Source organism: Lithobates pipiens, unplaced genomic scaffold (assembly GCF_037356315.1).
Source record: "Lithobates pipiens isolate NorthernLeopardFrog02 unplaced genomic scaffold, aLitPip1_a1.2 Scaffold_22, whole genome shotgun sequence".
NCBI classification, from domain to species: Eukaryota; Metazoa; Chordata; class Amphibia; order Anura; family Ranidae; genus Lithobates; species Lithobates pipiens.
The window spans coordinates 112288284-112314584 of NW_027507784.1; the positions used below are offsets into that span (position 1 = coordinate 112288284).

The window sequence follows — 26301 nt, forward strand, 5'->3', positions numbered from 1 at the left end:
GGCTCAAAACAAGGAGACCAATAGAAGGGTAAATAGGTGGTTCCTGGCCCTACAGGAATTTAACTTTACAGTTAAGCATCGCCCTGGTGTTAAAATGGGGAATGTGGATGCTTTGTCTCGGATACATGCGTGTCTGGCTGCTTGTGTTACAACCCCAAGGTTGAAACAAGAGGGGGGGGTATGTGGCAGCACGCAGGTAAAATCACCTGGTTGTATTCAGGATGGGAAATATGTGTGTCCTAGATTCAGGCTTTATGCAGACTTTTACAATTAGAGGGGAAGAGTTAATGAGCCCAGCTGTAGTAAGTGGGCTCATTAAGACCTCTACAAAAAACCCCAGCATGCATAGGGAGATGCTCCATCCTGGAACCAGTTTTTGTGTGTATAGACTGGGGAGTCTGAGATCTGTTCTGTGCGGTGAGTTAACGCCTGTGTGGCAAACCCCTACAATAGAGACCGGGACTGGGGCAGCACAAGGCTGCACCCAGTTGTTAGACAGGGAGTCTACGTGTGTAGTTAGAGGTCAAGCTGACCAGGATTTATTTTCTTGTTTTATTTTGTTTGGCTGTTATATGTATCATTGCATGTAGCCTAAATAAACCGGATCTTTTGTTTTTTGCACCTACACCGCTGTCTGCTGTGCCTGACTTTGTGTTGTGAACCCATCCAGGGGGTCACACACACCCGCTACCGAGCTAACCCCCTCACAATATATATATATATATATATATATGTATGTATGTATGTATGTATGTGTGTGTGTGTGTATATATATATATATATATACACAGTGGAGAGTATATAGTGAAGTCAGTGTAGTATATATAATACAGTGGAGAGTAAATAGTGCAGTCAGTGTAGTGTATATAATACAGTGCAGAGTATATAGTGCAGTCACTGTAGTATATATAATACAGTTCAGAGTATATAGTGCAGTCTGCGTAGTATATATAATACAGTGGAGATTATATAGTGCAGTCAGTGTAGTATATATAATACATTGCAAACTATATAGTGCAGTCAGTGTAGTATATATAATACATTGCAAACTATATAGTGCAGTCAGTGTAGTGTATATATAATACAGTGGAGAATATATAGTGCAGTCAGTGTAGTATATATAATACAGTGCAGAGTATATAGTGCAGAGTATATAATACAGTGTATTGAAGTGGTTAAGGGGAACCCTATGACCCACTCCATACCAGGCCCTTTGGATCTGGTATAGATTTTAAGGGGAACTCCACACCAATTTTTTTTAAATAGCGTGGGGCCCCCCATAATCCATACTAGACCCTTTTTCGAGCATGCAGCCTGGCAGGCCAGAAAAGGGAAGGGACAAGCAAGCCCCCTCTCCTGAACCATACCAGGTCGCTTGCCCTCAAAACGTGGAGGATGCTTTGGGATGCCCCCCAAAGTACCTTGTGCTTTGGGGGTCATTCAGTTACATCACCAGGTGGCCCCACCCTTGCCTATATAAGAGCTGTCTAAGCGAAGAGACAGCAGTCGCTGAGAGGCCTCCCATGGAGGCAAAGCTTTTTCTTTTTTTTTTTTCATCATCGGGTGGCTTGATAGACAATGGATGTACCTTGCAGCACTTTTTAAAAAATATATATATTTTTTAGTAAAGGAATTGTCAAAAACTGTCTCTTGTGGTTTTTACTGACAAGTTTAAATGAAATAGTTTCCTTTAGAAATGAAATATTCCTTTAAATATCATGCCTGGGGGTCCCCTTGTCTGTCTGTAAAGACAGCATGTTCTATACATCGCACAGATATGCTGCAGCATGTTCTATACATCGCACAGATGTGCCACTTTACAGACAAACAAGGGGACCCCCAGGCATGATATTTAAAGGAATATTTCATTTTTATTGTTTCATTTTAAGCATCATTAAAATCACTGCTCCTTTAAAAACAATAGTTTTAAAAACTTTTTTTGCATTGATAGAGGTCCCCCAGGGTAGTACCCCGGTCCCCATACACTTTTTTTTATGGCAATAACTTGCATATAAGCCTTTAAAATAAGTCAGATTTTTCATGTTTGTGTCCCATAGACTTTAATAGGGTTCCCAAGTTTGCTAGAGCTTTTTGTTTGTTCGAGGTGTTCTGGTGCGAACCGAACCGGAGGTGTTCGACCCATCACTTACGGCCAGTTCACTTGATCATATTAGAGCAAAGGACGGTTGAAAAGCTTGTGGTTTATCCATAAGATTTTGGTATAGGTGAGAAAAAAGACCTGATGTGTGTGGGTTATTCAAACAAATATTTTAAAATTAAATTAATATTTGGAATTATGGATACGGGTCTAAGATTAATTTGGTTAGCTCTAACGAGCAGTGCGCTCTAGTCTCTCCTGTATTGATTTGTATTGTAAGTGTACTGTCTGCCCTCATGTTGTAAAACTGTTGGCGCTATATAAATCCTGTATAATAATAATAATAATAATAATAATAATAATTTGGTAAAGGTTTTCAATTGGCGGTAGTGGAAGATCTCCCTGAGTGTTTACAGTAGATTTCTTGTAGTTCAGGAAGATGAACATTTTTGTAGTTTACTAGCAACATTTTATATTTTGCACAAATTATTTTAAGGGTTTACCAACTCATTCAGTTTGAATTAATGGGGCTTTCAGCATATGGATAAATATAGCAAGGAAGTGCTATTTTAAAACTATTCCATAGCTTCTTAAAAATAGCTTTTGCCTCCCAGGCTATGTCTTGCTGCAGCTGTTTGCAGCGTGGGTCTCCTGTAGTGAGAGCTAGACATGTTCCACCATTGTAAACACTTCCAGACAAGAATCCCAGGCTAGACAGGAATACCACCAGACCTCTTATTGCATTTATTGGAGATTTTCACTATATTAAGATGAAATGTCTCTAATCCTTGATGAGTTTTCTCTTTGAGTGTATTTTTCATGAAAGTGAGATTTACATGGCAGTAATATTGATCAATGTAAATCAAGGCTTTGAAAACAGACTTACAAATTCATAAAGTATAACATAAGAAAGTGAGATGTAGGTCAGCTAAGTTTCAAACGTTTTATCTTGGACATTAAAAGCATAGTATTTAATACAAATTTAAGATCATACCACCAATTGCTTGCATTGCAAGCAGCACCTGTGTATAAGAGGAAAAACGAGAGTCATTTTTATTTTTATTTTTTGCAATAAAGGTGCAAGTTATTTTTCTATTTTGCAGTGTATAGTAAACTAGAGCTTGTTTTTTCATTTTGGGGCTGAATGTACAGCAATTATTTCTGACTAAATTAAAACTTTACTGTAGTTACATAATTATATAGTAGGTGAGGTTGAAAAAAATCCATCAAGTCCAACCTATGTGTGTGATTATATGTCAGTATTACATTGTATATCCCTGTATGTTGTGGTCTAATAGTTTTTGTGAAACTATCAATGCTCCCCACTGAAACCACCACCTGTGGAAGGGAATTCCACATCCTTGCCGCTCTTTCTTACAGTAAAGAACCCTCTATGCTGTTTAAGGTTAAACCTCTTTTCTTCTAATTTTAATGAGTGACCATGTGTCTTATTAAACTCCCTTCCGCAGAAAAGTTGTATCCCTATTGTGGGGTCACCAGTACGGTATTTGTAAATTGAAATCATATCCCCTCTCAAGCATCTCTTCTCCAGAGAGAATAAGTTCAGTGCTCATAACCTTTCTTCTAATGTCCTCTAGTCACTTTATTAATTTTGTTGCTTTGTACTTCTTTGTACTTCTTCTTTGTACTCGTTCCATTTCCAGTACATCCTTCCTGAGGACTGGTGCACAGAAGTGAACAGCATACTCCAGGTGTGGCTGGACCAGAGTCTTGTAGAGCTGGAGAATTATTGCTTTATCTCTTGAATTAATCCCCTTTTCAATGCATGCCAATATTCTGTTTGCTTTGTTAGCAGCAGCTTGGCATTGCATGCCATTGCTGAGCCTATCATCTACTAGGAACCCCAGGTCCTTTTCCATCCTAGATTCCCCCAGAGATTCTCCCCCCAGTGAGTGGATTGCATTATTATTTTACCACCCAAATGCATTATTTTACATTTTTCCACATTAACCCTCATTTGCCATGTAGTTTCCCACCCCATTAATTTGTTCAGATCTACTTGCAAGGTTTCCACATCTTGCGGAGAAGTTATTGCCCTGCTTAACTTAGTATCGTCCACAAATACAGAGATTGAACTGTTTACCCCATCTTTCAGGTCGTTTATGAACAAATTAAATAGGATTGGTCCCAGGACAGAAAACTGGGGGACCCCACTTTCCATCGCTGACCATTCTGAGTACTCCCCATTTATCACCACCCTCTGAACTCACCCTTGTAGCCAGTTTTCAATCCATGTACTCACCCTATGATCCATGCCAACGGACCTTACTTTGTACAGTAAATGTTTATGGGGAACTGTGTCAAATGCTTTTGCAAAATCCAGATACCACACATCTTTGGGCCTCCCCTTATCTAGATGGCAGCTCACCTCCTCATAGAAGATTAATAGATTGGTTTGGCAAGAACGATTCTTCATGAATCCATGCTGATTACTGCTAATGATACCGTTTTCATTACTAAAATCTTGTATATAGTCCCTTATCATCCCCTCCAAGAGCTGGCATACTATTGATGTAGGCTAACTGGTGTGTAATTCCCAGGGATTTTTTTTGGCCCTTTTTTAAATATTGGTGCTACGTTGGCTTTTCTCCAATCAGCTGATACCATTCCAGTCAATAGACGGTCAGTAAAATTTAAGAACAATGGTCTAGTAATTACTTGATTGAGTTCCCTAAGGACCCTCGGGTGCAAGCCATTTGGTCCCGGTGACTTATTTATGTAAATTTTTGTCTACTTCTAATTCTGTCCACTGTTAGCCATGAGGGTACTTCCTGTGATCTTTATAAGGATAAACACTGCAGTTTTGGTTACTGACGCTTTCCGATTCTCTCGTACAGTCTAAACATTTCTTTGTTTAAAATTGAATAGAGAAGAATTAAATCCTCTGCCAGGTTTTTTTGCTGTCTGTGTTTTGAGGGACAGAAAATAAGACCTCTACAGTGAGTTACAGGCAACAAGAACAATTTGATATAAGTTCTTATACTTTTCCTCTTTATCCAAAATTTAAAAAATGGATGTTAGAATTTTCAAGGCTAACTGACAAATGTTGTATTAGAAGAGGGACATCATTGGGGAAGAGGAAGAAAAATAAATACTTTAATTCTGAGGAAAATATATGTTATATGTTATATGTTAAATGTTAACATGGCTTACCTGATACTACCTGCTCTATTAGTTTCCTGACTTGTCAGGTTGTCACAGTTGTAGCATGGCACCATGTGAAGCATTACTCTACTTCAGTAATGCTACGCTGGATCTCTTTTGTGATTTCCTAGTACATGCAGTGTTAGGAAATTTGATGGTGGCATCGCAGTACTGACACTACTTGACTTATGATAGTAAAAAGGATGATCATGTTACAGAAGATGCTGTAACTTATCTTAGTTGCTATCTGCTTTAGAACGTAAGCTGTTCCCCACTGTGATTACAGTGAATGAATGGCTGGAGTATAGCCTTATATCACAATGATAGCGTTGCAGTGACATGACTGCGTTTGAACATTTTGTGTATCATTTTGCCACTGCAAAAACAAACAAAATGGATCAAAAGTAAAAAAAAATATATTATATAAGGGACTATGTAATTAAGCTGCGTTGGTGAAACACATTAAGGTGCTTTATGGTATGCCACCACTGTTTATGATGCATTGATCTATTAAAATAAAAGTCTAGTTTGGAAAAAAAATCCCTAGTGCCCCTCCAGCTCACCTCCCCCACCCCCCAACAAAGTAACTTCATTACTCACCTTAAAGTGGTTCTAAAGGCAGAAGTTTTTTGTTTGTTTTTTATCCTAATGCATTCTGTGCATTAAGATAAAAAAAAACCTTCTGTGTGCAGCAGCCCTTTTCAGCCCCTCTAATACTTACCTGAGCCCATCTCAATCCAGCAATGTGCACAAGTGCCTCGGCCATCCGGGACTCTCCCTTCTGGTTGGCTGAGACACAGCATTGGCTCCCACTGCTGGCAATCATAATCAGTTAGCCAATGAGTAGAGAGAGGGGATGGGGCCGAACTGTGGCTCCGTGTCTGAATGGACACACAGAGTTGAGGCTCAGGTGCCCCCACAGCAAGCTGCTTGATCCAAGAAGAGGAGGATTCAGGCTGCTCTGTGCAAAACCACTGCACAGAGCAGGTAAGTATAACATGTTTGTTCTTTTTAACCACTTCCCTCCCAGCCTATAGCAAAATGATGGCTGGGTGGTGGTTCAGTTATCCTGACTGGACATCTTTCAGGATAACTGCCGGTGTGCGCCCGTAGGGGGGGGGGAGGGGGCGCAGCACGGCGATTCTTGGTGTGGCATGTCAATCTGATACACTGCTACAATGATGTTGCTAAAGAGCCTCTGGCGGAGGCTCTTTACCACATGATCAGCCATGTCTATTCACGGCTGATCACAGTGTAAACAGGTGTATTGGCTTTTCCTCACTTGCGTCTAACAGACGCAAGTAGAGGAGAGCTCTCCTAACAGGGCACTGTGTGTCATCCCTGGTGGCCTTGGGTGGCATACCTGGTCATCTATCCATGGTGGCCATCCCTGGTGGTCCTGGTGGTCCAGTGTGGGCATCTGTGGGAGGGCTGCGCTGATAATCAGTCAGCGCAGCCCTCCCATGGATGCCCACACTGGACCACTAGGAATGGCCACCACGGATGGTTGACCTGGTATGTCACCTATGGCCACCAGGGATGCTACACAGTGCCTAAAATATGTCAATCAATGCCCACAAATGGTGCCAGTAAGTGCCCATTACTAATGCCTGCCAGATGTCTCCTTATCAGTGATGCCCATCAGTGCCATCTATCCCATCTATCAGTGTCCATTAGTGCCACCCAACAGTGTCCATCAGTGCCACGTATCAGTGCCCATCCATGCCCATCAGTGTCCACCTATCAGTGCCCAGCAGTGCCCATCCATGCCACCTATCAGTGCAACCCATAAGTACCCATCAGTGTAGCCTTTTAGTGCCCATCAGTATCACTTTAACCACTTCCATACCGTCCTATTCTGACATTCCTCTCCTACATGTAAAAATCATAATTTATTTGCTAGAAATGTACTCAGGACCTCCAAACATTATATATGTTTTTTTCAGCAGACACCCTAGGGAATAAAATGGCAGTCGTTGCAACTTTTTATGTTGCACGGTATTTGCGCAACAATTTTTCAAACGTGTTTTTTTTTTTTAAACTGTTTCATGAATTAAAAAATAACAAAACAGTAACGTTTTAATTTTTTATTTTTTTTATTTTACTTAATTTTTTGAGGGCAAGGCCGTCTTAATATTGATTGGACCCTCGGCAAACATTTTCTTGGGCCCCACCATGAAATTTTGCTCTCCACCTGCCTGCACACCATGGATTGGGGAGGTGAGCAGACCCATCAATAGACAGAAAACTCCTAGGGATCCTAGAACTCCTGGGATCAGTGGCAGTGTCGGGGGGAGGGGAGGGTGTGACCAATGACGATGCTGATTTTTTTTTACCGACGCGACTACCAATATAAAGAGGAGTTTCAACACTGGCCACCAATGTAATAAGGGTTTACACTGACCACTAATGTAATAGAAGCATTCATAGTAACCACCAATGTAATAATGGATTTACACTGACCACTAATGTAAGGGGGACCTTCACACTGGTCACTAGTGTGAATAAAACGATTGTACACCAAGCCCCAATGCTGGATTAGCAGGGGTTTTAGGATGCAGACAGGGTGGATAAAGATGTAGGTCATGTGTAGGGCAGCCCAATTATTTCAATGGGATTCTCTATGCTGAAAAAAAGTCCCAAACCCTTTTTCAAAATCACACGGTTGCACAGCATATGTCAGCAATTGCATGAGGAGCGTCATTAACAATTAATGGAACTACTGTGTATCTGCTAAAGGGCAGCATGTTTCTGTGGTGTCAGGAAAGCGATTTTGCATGCGTTCCCGACACACACAAATGTGAACGCAGGCTAAATGTCTTAGTTACATTGGTTGCCAGTGTAAATCTTCTCATTACATTGGGGCTTGGTGTAGAATCCTTTCATTCACACTAGTGGCCATTGTGCACTTCCCCCTTACATTAGTGGTCAGTGTAAATCGCTCCTTACATTGGTAGTAACTGTGAGTGCTTCTATTACATTAGTGGTCAGTGTAAAGGGTATTTACATCATGCAATTGCTGACATATGCTGTGCAACCGTGTGATTTTGAAAAAGGGTTTGGGACTTTTTTTCAGCATAGAGAATCCCATTGAAATAATTGGGCTGCCCTACACATGACCTACATCTTTATCCACCCTGTCTGCATCCTAAAACCCCTGCTAACCTCTGCACCCCACACCTTCACCATCCTCTCCACGCCAACCCTCCCCTCCTTTAACTCTATCTGCCTCCTCTGCTTGTCTTTGCATTCACCTTTCTTACCTCTATACCTCCCCTCCTTGCTCACCTGTGCACCCCAATCTGTAATTCCTTCTCTGCCTACCTCTGCACAACCCCCACTATCCCCCCCCCCACTGATTTGCTTACCTTTGCAGAACAGGTTGATGTTAGGCTGAATGACCACAGTTGCAGGCAAGTCTTTCAAGCATGCCCCCCCCCCCTTCATCTCCCCAGTGAGCAGCATTCAGTATAGGTGATGGTGCATATTACCTCAGGGGGACATGATAAACATGTGAGTCATGCCTCTATTTACATATGAATGCAGTTGGTATGTGGCTAGGCAGCATTAATAGCAGCACTTCACACTGAGATATTGGGACACAGCACAGGACTAAAACTTCAAGGGACAAGGGAATTTAAACTGCGATAGTTGGCAAGTAGGCGGCTGCTTTGGGCCCCTCAACAATGACAGGGTGCAGGGCAGCTGCTCCTTTTGCCCTGTCTTAAAGACAGCCCTGGACGGGGGAGTTTGCTTTGAATATTAAAAATGAATAAATTGAGTTTTTGGTTAATAGTGCTCAGGTGTAGTGTAGTTCCGCTTTAATACCACCAACGTTTAAAGTGGCGTTCCAGGCTAAAATTAAAGTAGGTGTAATCCAATCAAGCACCCCCCCCCCCTCATATTTTGATATTATGTTTTATTGTTTTTGTTTTGTTTTTGTACCTTTTTTTGTTTTTCCAGCAGGGCTTCTGTCCTACACTGCCGCAGCAAGGTATGTAATCTCTGGATTTAGATCGGCCCCTCCTCCTGCCCCCTGCTGCCTTCAGGCATCTGTGTGTGTCCCAGAAGACCACGGGGCCATTCAGAAAGTGCAACACAACTAGCGTATGCGCAGTAGGAAACCAGCTGTGAAGCCAGAAGGCTTCACTGACAGTTTCCCTTCGTTTCAATGCCAGCGCCTGCACCCGAACCGACAGGGGGGCTTACATTTCGGGATCCTTGGACAAGTAAGTGTTCTTATATTAATTATTTTAATATTTTATTATTTACATTTTTTTTAAGAGGCTGAAACTCTGCTTTAATGTCAGAAAATACAAAACTTGACATTCCTTCTAAAAATGCTAGCTGGCTGTTATGCTGATCCAAAGGCTCCAAAACGTTTGGTCCCTGACTAAGAACAGGTATGAAGATAAGGAGTTTTGGATGCATACTAATTCCAGATCAATGACTCAAAAAGTATTGTGGCTGGAGGCAGCCAGTCATCTTGCATTTTCAGAAGGAGAGCAGCAATGGTGTCCTCTGTGATGTCCATGTACTCATATGCACAGGGCCTTTAAGCGTAAGGTCTTGCGCAAACTTTCCTTTGGACATACAACGTAAATGGCAGACGCATTTCTTCCCCTGTAATATATACCTGCAGCATAAAGCTGGCCATAGCATTGCATGGCTGTACATGGCTGTAGGCAAGTTTACTGCTTTTTGTGTAACCCTGCACATGCATACGGGAATACAATCTTAGATGCATACAGTCTACAGGAGCATATGGCTTTACGTATGCGAGGTGCATGGCCATGCATTACTATGGGTAGCTAGACACAGCAGCGGTACAGAAATACACCAGCATATTACATAGTATGGCCAAAAACTGCATTAACAACAATTAGAGTTTATTTGCTTTCCTTTGGTTTGCTAAAAAGTTACGTTTTTTTGTTATATTTGTTTGATAAGTGCAAAAAACCTGCTGATCCTGCAGAAAATCGCGTCAGCTGACTTCCTGCGCTCTTTGTCTGCGCAGATAGTTATCAGTGATATTGTTCCATCTATTTCTGTGGATTACAGAACACACCACACTTTGTTATGGAGAAGATGAGAGGGGGAGGTGTTTTGTAGTCTTAACACATCTTTAGTTCTAGGGCACCTCCATATAAACAGTGTAATGAGTAAGTGGTCTCTCCTTAGTACAGGGAGTGCATTACTGGCAGGATCACCAGGTAAAGAAATTAAAGGAAAAAAGCCTTGAAAACACATGCAGCCACCGCAACTAATGACCGGTGAGCTACAATATATTACATTTTTGTTTTACAGTTTAGATACGGAAACTTGAATCTTGAACACGTCTAAGATGACTTATGCAGTATGAGCTGTGATACTAAATATATGGAAAGTTCTGCATATCTAATATTCAGACTTTGATTTTGGAATGACTACAAACATGATTGCTATACCAATGCAATGCAGAAGTCACTGGTACCACACAGTGATAAACATCTAGGTATGTGGGACCTGTGTATAATAATTTCCTGTGCTAATGTGTCAATCATTAGCACAGGTGCAATAAATATTCAATGTAATTTGCTTAATACGTGTCATTGCCATCTAGTGGCAATAATGTGTTATTTATCTGAAAAACCTTAATAAGGAAAAATATTGTATTATTGCCACTAGATGGAGATGACCATTTTTTTTACACATAGACCCCTATAGGATTCTCTAGTCTCTTTAGAAGCAAGGTGTTAAGAGCTCATGTCATTGACTCTTGTTAATGGGTTCTTCACAAATTAACCTTTAACTGTTTTTAAAAATACCATCAATGCTGATACTGTTACAATGCACGCTAAAACTAAGACTATATAGGCAAATTGTGATTATGCAAGTGTGTGATTAAAATTGCATGCATTTGATCACCTGCTTTTGATCACATTGCTTTTTACCTGGCAAAGATGGCCAATGCCATCATATGAACAATCACAGACAGAAGAAGAATATGCCAAATTATCCCAGATGGTAATAATGATATTCCTCTGTCCTTTGAATAGGCAAATGAAAATTGTCTTACATAGTTGCTTCTACAATCGTGTTTGATTTTGATTACAGAAAATGATCTGGTGAACATTCCTTATTTTTTAAAAAGAAATACTTGTCTGAACAAAAAAATAATAGAAAATTGCAAATTATCGAGCAGAAACATTATTAACCACTTTAAGACCGGGCCTATTTTTCAAACTTGTTGTTTACACTTGAAAATCTTTTTTTGCTTTTGCTAGAAAATTACTTAGAACCCCCAAACTCAGTGGCGGCTGGTGAAGTTTTTGGATGGGGGAGCGCCAGACCCCGCCCATCATGACCCCGCCCACCATTTTGGCCCCTCCCACTTCTCATAAAACACGCCCCTTATGTAATCGGAAAAAAAATTTGACGTGGGTTCCCCCTCCGAGAGCATACCAGGCCCTTAGGTCTGGTATGGATTCCAAGGGGAACCCCCTACGCCGAAAAAACGGCGTGGGGTTCCCCCCCAGATCCACACCAGACCCTTATCCGAGCACGCTACCCGGCCGGCCAGGAAAGGGGGTGGGGACGAGCGGGCGCCCCCCCCCCTCCTGAGCCGTACCAGGCCGCGTGCCCTCAACATGGGGGGGTGCCTTGGGGGAGGGGGGGCGTGCGGTTCTTCTTCGGTTCTTCTGCCGGGCCACCGCGCCTTCTTATAGCTCTTTTACAGGCGGTGGCCCGGTCTTCTGCCGCCGCCGCCGCCGCCCGTTCTTCTTCTTCTTCTTCTTCTTCTTCTTCTTCTTCTTCTTCTTCTTCTTCTCCTTCTTCTCCAGGAGATGTTGCCTCGACGATCTCCCTGGCCGGAATGCCAGGGACGCGCTGTGCTGCCACTTATATAGGGACAATGGGGCGGTGTCACATGGGTTGATGTCACATGGGTTGGTCACATGGGTTGATGTCAACGGGCGGCGGCGGCGGCAGAAGACCGGGCCACCGCCTGTAAAAGAGCTATAAGAAGGCGCGGTGGCCCGGCAGAAGAACCGAAGAGGGGGACAAGACCCCCGAAGTCGGGAGAAGAGGCCGGCGGCGAGGAAGAAAGCCGGACTCCTCCGCTAGTAAAAGAGCTACAAGAAGATAGCGGAGGAGTCCGGCGAGAAGACCCCCGAAGACGGAAGACCCCCGGAGCTGTGCAATAAAATATTTTAACCCTGTGTTGTGTTTTTTTTTTGTACTTTTTTTCACAGGTGAATGGGTAGGGGTACATTGTACCCCATACTCATTCACATAGGGTGGGGGGCCGGTATCCGGGGGCCCCCTTATTAAAGGGGGCTCCCGGATTCCGATAAGCCCCCCGCCCGCAGACCCCGACAACCAACGGCCAGGGTTGTCGGGAAGAGGCCCTTGTCCTCATCAACATGGGGACAAGGTGCTTTGGGGTGGGGGGGGCCGCACGCCCCCCCTCCCCCAAGGCACCCCCCCATGTTGAGGGCACGCGGCCTGGTACGGCTCAGGAGGGGGGGGGCCGCCCGCTCGTCCCCACCCCCTTTCCTGGCCGGCCGGGTAGCGTGCTCGGATAAGGGTCTGGTGTGGATCTGGGGGGGAACCCCACGCCGTTTTTTCGGCGTAGGGGGTTCCCCTTGGAATCCATACCAGACCTAAGGGCCTGGTATGCTCTCAGAGGGGGAACCCACGTCAAATTTTTTTTCAGAAATTTGGCGTGGAGTTCCCCCTTCAGAGCTCATTCTCTGATTGGCCACGGCAAAAGTCGCCTGGCCTGGGGAAACCTTTCTGGCTGTGAAAGCTTTTTGCATTCATTCAGCTAAATGCACGAACATTCTCCACAAAGTAGAGGCTAGAAAGCCTTTATGCGGTGACTCACCTCTCACTGTCTGGCAGCTCCGCTCGGGCTAAGGAACGGAGCTGCCTACGTCACTTCCGGGTTTCGTGAAGCAGCCGAAAGCCGGAAGTGACTGCCTGTCTAAGAGTGACAATGCTCCCGCCCGTAGAATCACAGTGATTTTACGGGCGGAAGCTAGTCGGCGTTCTGCTGTTTTTAACCCGCAAATGAAGCGCCATGAATGCAATCTTGTGATTGCATGGACGTGGCGCTTCTCATAGTGCACTGTGACCGGCGCCACAGTACACTATGTTAAATTGTTAAATGACATTTTTTTTTTTTTTTTTTAAATGTCTTAAAGGGCCCGTTTTTTTTTTTACTATTTTTGTAACTTTTTTTTTTTTTTTTTTTTTTTTTTACTTTTTTTTTTTTTTACACCTAGGGAGAGGGGGGGCGGCGCCCGGGCGCCCCCTATGGGCGGGCTGCCACTGCCCAAACTATAGATATATATATATATATATATATTTTTTTTTTTCTAACACCCTAGAGAATAAAATGGTGGTTGCTGGAATACTTTCTGTCACACCGTATTTGCGTAGCGGGCTTGCAAGCGCAATTTTTTGGGAAAAAATATACTTTTTTAATTAAAAAAATAAGACAACCGTAAACTTAGCCTTAGCCAATTTTTTTTTTATATTGTGAAAGATGATGTTACGTCGAGTAAATTGATACCCAACATGTTATGCTTCAAAAATGCGCCCACTCGTGGAATGGCGACAATCTTTTATCCTTAAAAACCTCCATATGCAACGTTTAACAAATTCTACAGGCTGCATGTTTTGAGTTACAGAGGAGGTCTAGGGCTAGAATTATTGCTCTCGCTCTAACAAATGTGATGATACCTCAAATGTGTGGTTTGAACACCGTTTTCATATGCGGGTGGTACTCACGTATGCGTTCTCTTCTGCACTTGAGCAAACATGCATTAAAAAAAAAAATGTTGTTTGAAGAAAAAAAAATAGATATGTCCCTCTAAGAGCTATGGGCGGAAGTGATGTTTTGATGTCGCTCCCGCCCTGCAATGGTATTGAGCCGAGTAGGGGCCATCTTCCCCTCGCTCCATACCACAGAGGGGCGAGGACGCTATTGCCTCCTCTGCTGCTGGCGGCTCTGGTAAACGGCAGAGGGCACCAGAATGCGGCGGGAGGGCCCCTTTACCGCCCCAATAAAAGTGATCTCACAGCGAATCCGCCACTAGGGCATCTATTGGCTACTGGCTATTGAACTTCCCTTTCTAATCGCGTCGCACGTCATCACGTTCAAAACGAATGGACTTTCGAATGGACTTTAGTCCGTTCGTGTGTGGGCAAGTCCGTTCATTCAAAAGTGCATCATAACTCCACTGAAAGTTCGTTGGGAAGACCGTCTGACCTTTTCTGGCAGAAAGTCCGGTCGTGTGTACGTGGCATAACTACCATATTTGCTGAACAGATTTGTCTGTTAACAGCTTACTGTATATACACAGCGGCAATTCGGCTCTGCTACACAGGATCATGCACCTAGTACGTGTTCCTGTACTTCCGTGTTCGGGCAGCACGTACGTCACCAGCGGCCCACTCCCACTGTGATTATGCACAGCGGGAGCTCTGTCAGTACAGAAGGCATGGATTCTGTGTCTCTGCTATGCAGGGGCACCGAGTCATGCCTTCTAGTACAAGTACCTCAGTAGTAAAGCAATGGTCAAACATTTAACCCTTTGATTGCCCCTGATGTTAACCTTTTCCCTGCCAGTGTTACTAGTACAGTGACAGTGCATATTTTTTAGCACGGAGCACTGTATTAGAGCCCTTTCACACTGCGCCGCCTAGGGCATATTTTAGTGCCACTTTACCGTAGTTTTAGCTGTGCTATTCTAAAGAAGCTGCTGGCAGGACTTTTTCTGACGTCCTGCCAGTGCGCTGCTCCAGTGTGAAAGCCCTCTGGCTTTTACACTTGAGTACATGGAGCAGCTGTTTTAGGGCGTTTTACAGTCGCTATTTTTAACGCTAAAGCGTCTGCAAAACGCTCTCAGTGTGAAAGTGATCTTAGTGTCACTGGTCCCCAAAAAGTGTCAGTTAGTGTCCCGACTGTCCACCGCAATATCGCAGTCCCTCTATAAGTCACTGATTGCCACCATTACTAGTAAAAAAATAAAAATATCCCATAGATTGTAGATGCTATGACTTTTGCACCAACCAATCTATATTTGCCTATTGGGATTTATTTTTTACAAAAAATAAGTAGCAGAATACATATTGGCCTAAATTAATGAAGAAATTTGATTTCCTTTTTTAACTGGATATGTTTTGGAGCAGAAAGCAAAAAATATCGTTTTTTTTTTTTCAAAATTGTTGGTCTTTTTTCATTTATAGCGCAAAAAAGAAAAACCGCAGAGGTGGTCAAATACCACAAAAAGAAAGCTTTATTTGTGGGAAAAAAAGGACGAAAATGTTTTTTGGGTACAGTGTGGCAAGTAACAAGTGCCATATCGCAAAAAATGGCCTTGTCATTAAGGGTGGTAAATCTTTTGGAGGTTAAGTGTTTAAAGAAAGTTGAAAAATAACAGACTTACTGGCAGGATCACTAGGTGAAAAAAAAAGTTGAAATAAAATAATGCAGATGCCGTTCCTAAGAATTAGTAAGCTGCAAAATAATATACCTTAAGGTTGGGTTCACACTTCAGATGAATGCGGCTCGCAGCAGGGGTCTGGTGTGTCCCTGTTCTCTGTTTCAGGGATGAACCAGGGCTGAATTTTTTCCTGAATTTGGCCATGAAACTGAGCCAAAGACGCACAGCATTCCTGTGAAAACTGCTCTGCAGCCACAATGGAGATATGTGAACTGGCTCCATAGAGAGCCGGTCACAATGTCCTGTCATGTGAATTGGATGCAGAGAAATCCTCATCCAATTCGCATAGGTATGAACCCAGCCTAAAGCGGAGTTCTGCTCAAATCATGTGCTGTAACCTCTATCAACAAATCAGTGAGACGTAATGTGTGGTTTAGCAACCAGTCAGTGAGCGGTAATGATACACTGTAAAGTAAACTGATTTTGAGTATAGCTGCTATTTGTTGTATGTCTCAGAGCAGGTGGAGAGCAAAACTGCATGGGGGGCCCCCAAGAAAAGTTTTGCCCAGGGTCCAATCAATATCAAAGACGGCCCTGGGGCAGATTAACTCCAGGCAGTAAATGCTATGTAAATCAACTGCCCTTACTCAATGCTAGGGGAGGGGGTTTCAAAGTGATGTCTCAGCAAAATAAAGCATAGAGACATGGATGAGGGATGTTGCTTTAAATATTAAAAGTAAATAAAATTATGTTTTTGGTTTGTGGTGCTCAGATGCAATAAAGTTCCGCTTTAACATGGCTCCACTCCACTGGAAGAGAAATGGAATTGCCCTTGGATTGCAGCATTGTCAACCTGTGGAGAGGGTAATGCATGCTAGCAGATTTTGATGAGCACATTAAATCCGAACCTCAACTAACACCTTATAAGCAGTTACAAAAAACTGTTTTCTTTTCGGGATAAAGTCTGTTTACAAAAATGATTAAAAGCTGAGCATTGTAAGCACCCCTGTCAATGGACAATGGCTTGTCTCAACGCTCCAGCTGCCACATTTGCTGGACAGCTTGGTCTATTAATGGAAAATAACAGACTTATCTCCTTATCCACGGTCGCACTCTCCGACAGAAAATGTGCAATTGGATCATGTTGTCGGAAAATCCGATCATGAGTGGGCTCCATCAGACTTTTTCCATCTGAATTTCCGACACACAAAGTTTGAGAGCTGGATCTAAAACTTTCCGACAACAAAATCCAATCGTTTAAATTCTGATCGTGTGTAGACAATTCCGACGGACAAAGTGCCACACATGCTCAGAATAAATTACGAGACAAAAGCTATTGGCTACTGCCCTCTTTATAGTCCCTTTGTATGTGTTCTACATCACCACGTTCTGAACAATCAGATTTTCCAACAACTTTGTACAACCGTGTGTATGCAAGAAAAGTTTGGGCCAAAATCCATTGGAAAAAATCCAATGGATTTTGTCGTCGGAATGTCCGACTGTGTGTACAGGGCACAACTGGTAGGATCAAAAGGTAAAAATAAAGAAAAAATGCCTACACAAAAAAAATAAATGCACCCGCCACATCTAAGGATTGGTAAATCACAACATATTACATTTTTGGTTTTGGGTCTAATACCATTTTAAGCAGAGCAAACAGAAGTGATCATATGCAGTGTTGTACTCACTAATAATCAAACATGGCTACAATTTTTTACCTTCAATCAGAACTTCAATGTCACCGGACTCCTCCCCCCTTCCCTTCATTAGCAGACGGAGGCACTTGGAGAAGGGGGGAGGAGTCCAGTGACGTTGATGTCCGTGACGTCACCGGATCTCTAACGGAACTCTCTGAAGACCCGGAAGCCAGCGGAGAGGTGAGTACCGATCAAAAGAATTTTGATTGATCAAAGATATAGGTATAGCCAGGGGACAGATCTAACTCAGTAGATCTGTGCTTGGTTCGATGGAGCGAAGAGCAGAAGACACATCGGGGTCTATTAGACTGCTAATGTCTCCAAAACGAATACCAGTCACCTGCCCAATGCTTTTACATGAGGGTTTATTAACCTCTTCTGATGGCAATCAAGTAAGAATAAACTAATAAAAAATTTTTATAATGTATTTTTTTATAATGTATTAAAAAATGTTTTAAAAAATTGCTGTAACCCTCGTTACCCCACACACATGCACAAACACAAACCTAGGGTGACACACAGGTATGTAAACCGCAGTTGCACCACATGTGTGACTTATCACTATGAAAGTTTGTTTGAGATCAATAATTCTAGTGCAAAGGCTTTTGACCACTTGCCTACTGGGCACTTACACCCCCTTCCCACCCAGGCCAATTTTCAGATTTCACCGTTGTTACATTTTGAATAACAATTGCACGGTCATGCAGCACTGCACCCAAACAAAATGTATATCATTTTTTTTACATAAATAGAGCTTTCCTTTGGTGGTTTTTATTCAGCACTGGGGGTTTTATTTTTTGCTAAAGAAGCAAAAAATTCAGAAATTAAGAAAAAACTAAATGTCTTAGTTTGTTATAAAATTTTGCAAACATGTAATTTTCTGCTTCACTGATGTGCGCTGATGAGCCAGTACTGATGGGCACTGATTGGCTGTACAAATGGGCACTGATGAGTTGGCAATGAATAGGTGGCATGCACTGATGAGGCTACAATGATGTGCATTGATGGGCACTGATGAGGCAGCACTGATAGTTGGCACTGATAGGTGGCACTGAAGGACACAGAGGTGGCAATGATGAGCACTGATAGGCACTGGTAGGCATCACTGTTAGGTGACACTGATGAAGAGGCACTGATGGGCACTGATTGGCAGCACTGATGGCACTGAAAGGTGGCACTGGTGGACCCTGATTTTTGCTGAAAGGTGTCACTGGTGGGCACTGATTAGCAGCACTTGTGGGCACTGATAGGTGGTACAGATCGGGACCGATGGCCCTGTAACAGAAATCAGTTACAGGATTTATTCTTTTCTTCTCACGCTGATAGTGAGGAGGAAAAAAGCAGATAACTGGCTTCTGTTTACTTCCTGAACAGCTGTCAATAGCTGACAGCTGATCGCGTGGCAAAGGGCCTGATGTGATTGGCCCTTTATCCTGTTCTGTGATCAGCCAAGTCTGAAGGACTTGGTGATCACAGTGCATGCTGGCCGCAAGCCCACGATCAAGGGAGGACGTCTATTGACGCCCTCCCAGCACTGGAGGCCCGCGTTGTAGTTGTCATTTGGTATAAAGTGGTTAAAGCCTCACCTATGGAGGCATTTGGGTACCGTCGTTTTTTGCGATATCACAGGTGCGCAAAATTTTAAGACTTGGCATGCTTAGTATCTTATTAATTGATGCAACCTCATCTTTTATATTTTACCAAAAAAAGTTATTATATTATGTGTGTTTGCACTAAAATGTATTTTATTATATTTTTTCTAAAAATTTGCTTAACCACTTAACAACCGCCCATTGCCGATTAACGGCTTCAGGGCGGTTGTTTAACTCTAATTAACGGCCTCCCAGAATTCTGCTCTCGTGCGCCCCCTGGGGCACGCACACGAGATCATCACGGATCACGCTAAACGGCCGCTCGTCGCGGCCGTTTACCACGTGATCGCTCGTCGCGGCCGTTTACCACGTGATCGCTCCGTCAAATGACAGAGTGATCACTTGTAAACAAACCGGCGTCAAGTTATGACGCCGGTTCCATCCTCCCCCTCTCTGTACCGATCGGTACAGCGGAGGGGAAAGAGATCGGTGTCAGCAGCGATGTGGGCTGCATCTGCAGTGCCCACATCGCTGCTCACCGAATTTAACCCCTCAATTCCCTGCCAATACTCTGCAATACCCTGCAATACTCTGCAGTACCCTGCCATTACTCTGCAGTACCCGCCATTACTCTTCAGTACCCCCCCATTACTCTGCAGTACCCTGCCAATACTCTGCAGTACCCCCCAATACTCTGCAGTACCCCCAATACTCTGCAGTACCCTGCCATTACTCTGCAGTACCCCCCAATACTCTGCAGTACCCTGCCATTACTCTGCAGTACCCCCCAATACTCTGCAGTACCCTGCCATTACTCTGCAGTACCCCCCAATACTCTGCAATACCCCCCAATACTCTGCAATACCCCCCAATACTCTGCAATACCCGCCAATACCCCGCCAATACTCTGCAATACTCTGTCATAAATTGCCATACCCAGCCATACTCGTAGTTACCCAGCCATACTCGGTGTTACCCTGCAATACCCAGCCATATACGCCTCCCCACCCCTCACCGCCCTCCGGTGCTTCTACCAACTCGCCAGTACGATTAAAGCCAAAATCTTTTTTTTTATTTTATTTCAGGCTTCCCAGCCTAGAGGTGAGATGTGGGGTCATATTGACCCCCAGATTTCACTGTAAAGAGGACCTGTCACCCCATATTTCTATTACAAGGGATGTTTACATTCCTTGTAATAGGAATAAAAGTGATCAAAAATTTATTTTTGGGGAAAAAAATGTCAAACTAAAATAAATAAAGTAAAATGAACAAAAAAATAAAAAATAAAAAATTTAAAAGCGCCCCTGTCCCCATGTGCTCGCATGCAGAAGCGAACGCATACGTAAGCCCCGCCCACATATGAAAACGGTGTTCAAACCACACATGTGAGGTATCGCCGCGAACGTTAGAGCGAGTGCAATAATTCTAGCCCTAGACCTCCTCTGCAACTCAAAACATGTAACCAGTAAAAAAAATTTAAAGCGTCGCCTATGGGGATTTTTTAAGTAGCGCCGTTTGGCGCCATTCCACGGGCATGTGCAATTTTGAAGAGTGACATGTTCGATATCTATTTACTCAGCAGAACTTCATCTTTCACTTTATGCAAAAATTGGGCTAACTTTACTGTTTTTTTTGTTTTTTTTAAGCACAAAACTGTTTTTCCCCCAAAAAAACGCTATCGAAAAATTGCTGCGCAAATACTGTGTGAGATAAAAATTTGCAACGACCACCATTGTATTCTCCAGGGTCGTTGCTAAAAAAACATATATAATGTTTTGGGGTTCTCTGTAATTTTCTAGCAAATAAATGATGATTTTTACATGTAGGAGAGAAATGTCAGAATTGTCCTGGGTGCTCCAGAACGCCTGATGGCGCTCCCTGCATGTTGGGCCGCGTACACACGCGGGGACTGTTCGCCCAACTTTGTCCGTCAAACAGTTTCAGCAAACAGTCCGCTCAAAATTAGCATGGACGGACTTGCCCACACACGACGAACGAACAGTTTGCTGAAACTGTGCGCGATGACGTGAACGGCACGTACGACGGGACGGAAAATACAACGTCCTATACACTGCATTATAACTTTCGGCGTGTAAATCCTTTCTGAGCATGCGCGGAACTTAGTTTGACGAACAAGCCTACACACGAGGGGACTGTTCGCTGAAACAAAGTTTCAGCGGACAGTTTTTCGGAATTTCCGAAAAACCTTGTTCAGCGGACTGTTCGCTGAAACTGTCCGCTGAAAGCCCACACACGAGCGGACTGTCCGCCGAAACACTGTTCAGCGGACAAAGTTGGGCGAACAGTCCCCGCGTGTGTACGCGGCCTTGGACCTCTGTATGTGGCCACACTGTGTAAAAGTCTCACACATGTGGTATCGCCGTACTCGGGAGTAATAGCAGAATGTGTTTTGGGGTGTAATTTGTGATATGCATATGCTGTGTGTGAGAAATAACCTGATAATATGACAATTTTGTGGAAAAAAAAAAAGAAAAAAAAATCTTGATTTTGCAAAGAATTGTGGGAAAAAATTACAACTTCAAAAAACTCATCATGCCTCTTACTAAATACATTGGAATGTCTTCTTTCCAAAAAGGGGTCATTTGGGGGGTATTTGTACTTTTCTGGCATGTTAGGGTCTCAAGAATAGAAATAGGCCGTCAGTACTTCAGGTGTGATCAATTTTCAGATATTGGCACCATATAGCTTGTGGACTCTATAACTTTCACAAAGACCAAATAATATCCACCAATTTGTACTTATTTTTACCAAAGATATGTAGTAGTATAAATTTTGGCCAAAATTTATGAAGAAAAAATTACTAATCTGCTAAATTTTATAATAGAAACGAAGAAAAATTCATTTTTTCGCAGAATTTTCGGTCTTTTTTCTTTTATAGCACAAAAAATAAAAAACTGAGAGGTGATTAAATACCACCAAAAGAAAGCTCTATTTGTGTGAAAAAAAGGACAAAAATTTCATATAGGTCCAGTGTTGCATGACTGAGTAATTGTCATTCAAAATGTGAGAGCACCAAAAGCTGAAAATTGGTCTGGTTATTAAGGGTGTTTAAAGCGGGAGTCCACCGGGGCTCCGCGTTTTTTTTTTTTTTTAAAAGCCAGCAGCTACAAATACTGCAGCTGCTGACTTTTAAAATAGTGACACTTACCTGTCCAGCGCGCCCGCGATGTCGGCACCCAAAGCCGATCTCTAGGTCGTCTGTCGGGTCCTGCCGCCGCCATCTTGGGTATGGGAATCAGGAAATGGAGCCTTTCGGCTTCATTTCCCGGTTCCCTATTGCGCATGCGCGAATCGCGCTGCGCAATAAGGACGCTCCCCGCTGCCTCTGGGATCTGTGTGTTTCCCAGCAGGCAGCGGGGCACTTGCGGGAAGGGGCGGGCACTTGTGGAAAGGGGCGTAAGAGAGCTATCCCGGAAGTGGGTGCAGTTACCTGGATTATCCAGGTAACTGCACCCCCCTCCCCCCTGAAAGGTGCCGATTGTGGCACCGGAGGGGGGGAGGGTTCCGATGGGCGGAAGGTCCACTTTAGGGTGGACCTCCGCTTTAAGTGCCCAGTCGTCAAGTGGTTAAATAAACAGTTGCACAAATATCATTGTGTCAATTCCCTAAAAGTTAAATAATGCTGAAAAAAATGCGGTAACTCATGCGATACAAATGTGTAAATATTCAATTCACTAAGAACTGTGAGGTAAATAACTATTGCAGTAAAGTTTCTATAATGTGCTAATTACTGCATATTTCCCTGTGGTAATTTATTGCATTAAGTCCGTTGCTAAGGAGCAGGCCGGGAAGCCGTCGGCTGTGTATCTAACAACAGATGACTTATCAGCTGTCAGCGGGTTCCCCACTGACAACTGAATGTAAAGAAAACATGTCGGCAATGATAAATTGTGAAAAAAAAGCAGCGTGGGGTCTCCCCCAATGCATAAAAGGACCTTTAGGGTTGTGGGGAACAGGGCCCCTGCCCCAAAGCACCCCCCCACGTTGAGGGGCATGTGGCCTGGTATGGTTCATGAAGGGCGGGGGGTGTTTGCTTGTCCCCTCACTTTCCTGACCTGCCAGGCTGCGTGCTCAGATAAGGGTTTGGTATGGATTTTAGGGGTCCCCATGGCGTAGTTTTTACATTTTGACATATTGTTCCCCTTACAATCCATACCAGACCCGATATTTACCGGCACATTTTTCATTATGCGGAAAATACCGCATAATCCGTATTTTTTTTTTTCATGAATTTTACTTTTTTACAGCATGCAATAATTTATGCAAATGAGTCATGTGCTAAAAAGTTTGTGACTTGATCCTATGTGACATAAAAATGTGCAACTTTTTATTCTACAGGGCCTCTGCTTTCAGAAAATATATAATGTTCTGGGGGGGTTGAAGTCATTTTATTGCTAAAAATAAATTTTAGATTTTTACATGTGTGCAAAAATGTAAATCTTTGCTCTAGAGCCGAACTGGTTAAACCGATGAAAAATGAAGCCAATTGCATTTTACATGAAGCACCAACTTATTCTGTAGTGGTGTACAGTGAAAGCGTACACAGGCAGTAGTTACGATATAGATCACATGAAGAACATAACATAGAAGGCCCATGTGCAGAAGAGCAGAATTTCTTTAGAAATCACTTTTGCATGACCTTATAAAGTAAGCCGTGTACATATTTCCAGGCCAATGACAAATGTCATCAGTGGCAGTTCAGAAGTGAAGGTCACAAGGCAGCAGAATGTGGAGTATGCAATGAAAGGGATATGGAGAATTAACATTGATAAAACTTTTCGGCACTCAGGTTCAGTTTAGGTAAGCACAATATTGCAACGCTTTACGTTACAGCCTATCAAGTTAGCGCTAAAAATTGCTTACCTTGAGAACAGAGATGATTATTCGAGATTCTCCAGCTTGTATCGCAACAGAACTGAGCGTGGTCGTAGACGGCTGTCCAGACATACTGTCGTTGCCAGACATGTTGTCCCAAAATCCAAGTCCGCACTTGTATTATGTATACAAAGGCTTAAAGGAACCGTCCTCTACCGTAATCGCACAAAAAAATGAGGAGTAAGACTATTGGAAATCATTGAGCAGCAAAGCTCAGGCAGCCTTGAAAGCTGAAGTGAAGCAAAGAACAGGAGGATAAAAATAGATGGTCCCATTGAGTTTATCATCATGCTGCCTGTGAGCTGACACACCCCTAACTTTAGAGCAGAGATCTGCTGGAACACTTGTACTATTATCAGAGATGTGGAGGCCGTCTTCACTCCGTGGGCTTCTGATGCTGGACGAGCAAATGGAAAAAGAACCACTTCAATCATAAGAGCTAAATTTGCTGTCACTGTTCCTATCAGTGAAAATGTTATAATTAGCATTGTGGCTTTTATCTCCTGTGTGCATGGCTGTATTCATAGCTGGTTTTAGGTACATACAACTAGCGTCCAGTCATTGTTATCTGTCAATACAACTTCTTCAACGGCCCATCCAGGAAAATTTTAGATTTATTATTTTATTGATTTGCTGTATAAACCTAGTAGTGAAATCTAGTGCCAGGGTTGCCAACCGCCAGTAAATTTACTGACAGTTTGTAAAAATCTGTGATTATTTAACAACTGCCAGTAAATATCAGGGGCTGATAATTTCATGCTGTGTTGACTTTTTAAAGTGGTGTTGCACATAAAAAAAAAAATAATCATCAAAATTCCTAAAAAAAATTAAAAAAAAATTTGGAATATTTTTTAACTCACCTCTAAATGCCTGTTGCTAGGGGGACCCTTGTAGTCTGCCTCCTTCAGTGCCTGGGCTGGTGACATCACTTCCCCTCGGTGCAGGAAGGGCTGAGCTCTGCCCCTCCCTCCTGTCAGTCATCTGGGACACATGACGGTCAATCACGGCATGTGGCGTGCCCACAGTTAGAATGCTGTCGCCGCCAAGCGGAAGGGGGGGGGCGATCGGGGCTTCGTTCCCCCGCATCGCTGGACCCTGGAACAGGTAAGTGTCCGATTATTAAAAGTCAACAGCTGCAGTATTTGTAGCTGCTGACATTTAATTTTTTTTTTTTTTTTTAAGGCGAACTCCTCTTTAAGTGTAAATCAAGCAAATTAATTTGTTATAGGTATTGTCAGTGTTTCTGTATCATGTTTATACTGTTCAAATATTCACTGTATTAGTTTTCAATGGGAGTTCCGGAATTTCTCAGGTTACCAGTAAAAATTATGCTCCGCCAGTAAATTTTCCATGTTTTGTCAGTAAAAAATTCTGCGGGAGGTTGGTGACCCTGGCTGGTGCACAGATCTTTTGCACTTATTTTCCCAGCAAGGGTGTATTTAGAAATCTCCAAGATGCATAGCAAATTTTTGATAGGGGTCCCTCTGCTCAAAAAAAATCGACAATGAAAAGTGACTGTACATCATAGCTACCAAATGTCCCTCCTTTGGAAGGACTATCTTTCTTTTGAGACCACATCCCTCGGTCCCTTGTGCAGCTTCAGTGGTCCCTCTTTTTGGTCTGATGTGTACATCTCTGTACAAAATGTACTATTCTACTAGCAAAAGTGTTATGCTACTCTAAACTTTTTACCCAACCTTGCTGCAGTTGTTAGTTAGAGGGGCCAATATAAAGGAAAAGGGAGGTCAAAAAAGCACTTGTGTGGTTTAGCCAATAATTTTCTGCATAATACATCTTTGAGTTCCATGTAACTAAGGCTGTGGTAAGGAAAGTGTCCTTTGTCTGCATACTGTGAGCTAAAAGGCATCCCTCTTTATTATTTCAGACTTTTGGGGGGTATGGTACCCCATTCTTATTACCATACCAGTGGTCATATGTTCCACTAAGAGCTAATATGTTTCCCTTAGCCCTTGTACACACGGTCGGAGATTCCGACAACCAAATCCGTCGGAGTAATTCCGACGGATTAATTCTGGAAGAGGTCCGGAAGTGATGTTGCATACACACGGTCGGACTAAGTTGTCGGAAAATCCGATTGTACATAACGTGATGACGTTATTTCGTTACGACGGGACTACGTTCAGGCTAGTAGCCAATAGCTTTGGTCTAGGAATTTGATCTGAGCATGCGTGGCACTTTTTCCGTCGGAGTAGGCTACACATGATCGGAGACATTTTGTCAGAAAATGTTACCGGCAAGTTGGAAAACTTGGTCCGTCGGATATTCCGACGGAAACAGTCCGATGCAGACCACACACACAGTTGGCATATCCGTCAAAACGGTCTGATAGGACACATTCCGTCGGAATCTCCGACCGTGTGTGCAAGGGCTAATAGATAGAAAAGTCTGACAGACCCCAA

General features: G+C 43.1%; 1 protein-coding gene across 2 annotated transcripts in view; it reads right to left on the reverse strand.

Annotated features, from left to right (window-relative positions):
* The window catches only part of CCDC141 (coiled-coil domain containing 141), a 232130-nt gene extending 207976 nt beyond the window's left edge, over positions 1–24154 (reverse strand). The window contains exon 1 of one of the 2 annotated variants that reach the window (XM_077448107.1): positions 23870–24154. In XM_077448107.1, the coding sequence (XP_077304233.1) occupies positions 23870–23971 (102 nt within the window). In that variant the 5' untranslated portion in view covers positions 23972–24154. The remainder of the gene's footprint in view (positions 1–23869) is intronic. The other variant, XM_077448106.1, reaches the window with a different exon arrangement.
* Positions 24155–26301: the final 2147 nt, after the last annotated feature.